Source organism: Gastrolobium bilobum, unplaced genomic scaffold (assembly GCF_033153095.1).
Source record: "Gastrolobium bilobum isolate Gb01-03AN ecotype WA unplaced genomic scaffold, APGP_CSIRO_Gbil_v1 utg19100, whole genome shotgun sequence".
Lineage (NCBI taxonomy): Eukaryota > Viridiplantae > Streptophyta > Magnoliopsida > Fabales > Fabaceae > Gastrolobium > Gastrolobium bilobum.
Window position 1 is genome coordinate 146,444 of NW_026895335.1, and position 4,296 is coordinate 150,739.

The 4,296-nt window shown below is 31.5% G+C and overlaps 1 protein-coding gene across 1 annotated transcript; it reads left to right on the plus strand.

Moving 5' to 3' along the window:
* The first annotated feature begins 1,181 nt into the window (after positions 1 to 1,181).
* Positions 1,182 to 3,963, plus strand: LOC133306264 (alpha carbonic anhydrase 7-like). Its single transcript, XM_061506565.1, has 7 exons — positions 1,182 to 1,320; positions 1,411 to 1,628; positions 1,751 to 1,857; positions 2,155 to 2,257; positions 2,483 to 2,650; positions 2,765 to 2,818; positions 3,670 to 3,963. Exons 1-7 carry the CDS (start codon positions 1,218 to 1,220, stop codon positions 3,751 to 3,753), a joined length of 837 nt encoding a protein of 278 aa, XP_061362549.1. The 5' UTR covers positions 1,182 to 1,217; the 3' UTR covers positions 3,754 to 3,963.
* Positions 3,964 to 4,296: the final 333 nt, after the last annotated feature.

The window sequence follows — 4,296 nt, forward strand, 5'->3', positions numbered from 1 at the left end:
TAAAAATTTGAATGAAGAATTTTATGAAATTTATAATTTTATTCGATTAACATCTGTCGGTGACAGAATATCGAATAATTTATATTAAAAATTTAAGTGAGTGCTTTTCGTTTTATTTTGATTTTTAAGTTTTTGTTCATGATTATAAAAATGTTAGATTATTTTTAGTAATAATTATAAGGTAACAAAGTCATGTCATTTTTAATAATTATGGTATCATTGTGGTAAATTCAAATTTTTTTGTGAGAGACAAAATATGTCAAATGATTACGTAGATCTCAAAAAGTTATGTGGAATCAAAAAAAATTTACCTAATTCGGATACCCGAGTCAAAAGTTATGGACTTCCAAAGTTTTTACGGTCAAACTGTTGACTTTTGTGACACGTGGCAGCACCTGGTGAAACACGCCCAGATGAGGCGTGTCTCTCTCCTCGGTCACGCCCAGATTGGGCGTGCTCTCTCCTCGGTCACGCCCAGATGGGGCGTGTCTCTCTCCAACTTAGTCACGCCCCATGTGGGCGTGACTCACGCTTAAGTCACGCCCCACATGGACGTGTTTCTCTTTATTGGAACACACCTCATGTAGGCGTGTTTGACTGCTATATTTTCGTAATTAATTTCAAAACGACTATATTTTCGTAATTTTTTAATAAAAAAACAATAAATTAATTTTTTTGCCACCTAATTTTGTGAAGGAAGGAGAATATAAAAAGTCACTAAATATACACTAAAACACAGTAATTTCACTTAAAATGATACAAACTTATAATTTAAAATGACAAATACTTTTATGAATATGAGTTTAGTGTCTAATCTTCTAAAGAATACAAGATTATGTCATTTTAATAGTTATAATTATGTACTATGAATAACACATAGTTATAATATTAAAATTGTACTTTTTTCACTTTTTACGTTAACAGACAATTTTTGAAGAGATAAAAAAAAAAAAACAACTTTAATATTATAATTATCTATTATCTATAATACATAGTTATAACTCCTAAAAGTACAGAGGTTATATAAGACTTTCTTAGAATAGAAGTTTCTTCGTTAACTTCAAAGCAATGTGTTTTCATAGTTTAATTCGTCACTGTTTCTAATTTGACTATCATACACTGTGACTGTATATAAATATAGTCCTTTCCTTGATCCTTGCTAGCAACTCCACACACACAACATCAAATATCCAGAAAATTAAACCCTCTTGCCCCAAATGGTGTTGATTAAAATGGAAAAGCTTGCTATGCAGGTTTTGATTTTCAATTTATTAACAGCACTTGTTTTGCTATCTTGCCCTGCAATGTCTGAAGAAGTTGGTAAGGATTCATTTGCTTAGTTGTTTTGTTCTTAATTTTCATGACCAGGGATATTTGATATGTTAATTCATTCTTTGATGGCATGTACAGAGGACGAAAGCGAGTTTAATTATGATCTAAAGAGTGATAAAGGACCATTTCATTGGGGAGAAATTAAACCCGAATGGAGTTTGTGTAAAAATGGATCAATGCAGTCACCGATTGATTTGTTGAGTAAGAGGGTTCAAATAGTATCCTACTTAGGAAAGCTTCAGTTGAACTACCAACCCTCCAATGCAACTCTTGAGAACAGAGGTCATGATATCAAGGTTAGTTAATTTGCATACCGAACAATATCTAATTACCCCTAAATTTATTTAGCAAAGAAATTTTTTCTACTTTCTTTGTGTCCCTAATTATTATTGTTTTTAATCTAATTACATATGAATAGTTGGAATGGCTTGAAGGTAAAAGCTATCTACAAATTAAGGGAATTCAATATGTACTAAAACAGTTCCATTGGCATTCTCCCTCTGAACACACCATAGATGGCAGAAGGTACTTACATATCTCTATCCAATACTCTTACATTCATTAAATATTGTTATTACGTTCGTTTTACTTATATGTTTTTTGCGTAGGGAAATTTATTCCCTGGTCCCTTTTTTCTTTTTTCTTTTTTCTTCTCCCTCTCTTTCTCTTCTCTCCTCTTTCTCTCTTTACCTTTTTCTCTCATGTGAGATCACAAGGGCTCCTTGCTTAGCTTATTTAAGTACTTTATCAGTTACACTTAAATTCCCAACAATAATTGCCTATATCTGAAGTAGTTAAATTAAATATCCAATTGCATTGCAGGTTTGATCTAGAGTTACACATGGTGCACGAAACTCCATCAGGACAAACTGCAGTGATTGGAGTACTTTACAAAATTGGAAGACCAGATCCTTTCTTGTCATTGGTAAATTAAATTTCAATGTCATTTATCTCTAAGTTTTGGTAGAAAACTTCAATCCACTGGGATCACCGAACTCGGTGCTCTCTTTTACTAAAGAAAAAAAGAAAAATTTTAATAAAAAAGAACACCGAGTTCAATGATCCCGATGCATTAAAATTTTTCTCTATGTTTTTATAATGAGTGACTACTGACTTGCACATATGTTGGACAATTTTCCATCTTTTCTAGTTAAAGAATCACTTAGAGGCCATTTCAAATAGTACGGGAGCAAAAAGAGCGGTTGGTGTTGTTGATCCTAGGCTGATTAAAATAGACACAACACAATATTACAGATACATTGGTTCTCTTACTACTCCTCCTTGTGATGAGAATATTACTTGGACCATTGTTAGAGAGGTTTGCTATTAACTCCCCTTTTGCTATAACATATCAGTTTATTGGTATTTGGTCACAATTTTTTCTTGTTTTCTTCATGATTTTATACTCTGATGAACCTGTCTAATTGATCAGGTAAGATGCGTTTCAAAGGAGCAAATCGAATTGCTTCAAGTTGCCGTTCATGATGTAAGTTACTATATGTAGTTTTCATATATCTCACATGACCAAAGGATATATATTATGCAACTAGCGTTATTAAAATCAGCTCTGGAACCGGCCGTTTGGATCGGGAACTGGATCATTAACTGATTTGATCCAATCAATTAACCAATCATGCATGTAAACATTTTGGTTAAACCAATCACAATTGGACTCATAAGATTCAAATCCAGCACATAGGGGAGGAGAGTAAAATGTTAAACACTAAGTCACATCACTTTGGTTGTCATATTATTTTTATTTATATATTTATTATTAGAAAAATATTTCTGCAATTAATGTAAATAAGTTATTTGCATTTACTTTCAAAACGACGTCGTTTTGAGATTGAAAAATTAGAAAATTATAATTATAAAGACTATAATAACCTTGAAATAAATTAAAATTACAAAAACACCACAATTTTCATCTCAAAACGACGTCATATTAGGCTTACTCAGATAACTTATCTGCAGTAACTACAGAAAAAATGAACTCATTTATTACATATTTTTACATAAATTCAATTTAAGCGACTTAATTTAATGGTGACCCATTGGATTTAATAATGTTAATGCAAATCAAGCATTTCCAATTTGGTTAATGAGTCTCTTTCTATAAATAATTTTATAGTTCTTTTTTGCTTTAATTTTTCACTTGAAAAAGAAAGCATTTAGTAACCAATATTATGCTATTTGTTGACACCTCAAAATCTTAAGAAAGGTTTAATAATTATAATAAGCTTGTTATTTTTTTTTCTTTTGTTAATTAAATTTTAAAATGTCATAATGAAAGATGAAAGAATTTCTTGCGTTTCAAACTTGACCTCTACTTTGCAGGAATCGGGTACTAATGCAAGACCATTGCAACCAATAAACAACCGCTTAGTGCAGCTCAATAAACCGAAAGAAGATCAACATTAAAAATCCAAGGCATTCGGGGTAGCAAATATGACTTGAAGATGATTTGGAATAATGCATTTTCGCATGCAATAAGTCTAGGGGATTGTTATACATTACTACTTTATATTTATATTTCTATTATATGGTTTAGGGTATATATTTTCAATTTTTCATTCCCTGCCCCTCCCGTGGGGATCAGACACGTAATCTTTTTTTATTTCTTTATGTCAAATATAATATATTACTCATTAAAAGAATCAAAAGCCAAGTCAAACTCTTCAATATATTGTATATGGGCGAGTAATAAAGAGATTGTGCTTTCAACTTCATTTAAAACTCCACTCGGCCAAACTGGGTCAATTTGGACTGGTCGGGTTAACTTGAGTTTTGTGGTGTCTTCATTGATTTGAGGTTTTGAGTTGAGCATCAGATAGATTATGCACTCGAATCAATTGATTCGGTTTGAACCGGATCAAAACCTGATTCAATCAGTTTTATCCTCTAATTTAAGGATTGGAAGGCTTATCACTTTTATTTAATCAGATAGATTATCACTTTTATTTG

What these genes read in the sequence shown, in the direction of transcription:
- LOC133306264 (XM_061506565.1), top strand. Translation starts at nt 1,218, where the DNA reads ATGGTGTTGATTAAAATGGAAAAGCTTGCTATGCAGGTTTTGATTTTC. An exon ending in TGCAATGTCTGAAGAAGTTG is followed by an intron (nt 1,321 to 1,410) that starts GTAAGGATTCAT and finishes TGGCATGTACAG; the next exon opens with AGGACGAAAGCGAGTTTAAT. An exon ending in CAGATCCTTTCTTGTCATTG is followed by an intron (nt 2,258 to 2,482) that starts GTAAATTAAATT and finishes CATCTTTTCTAG; the next exon opens with TTAAAGAATCACTTAGAGGC.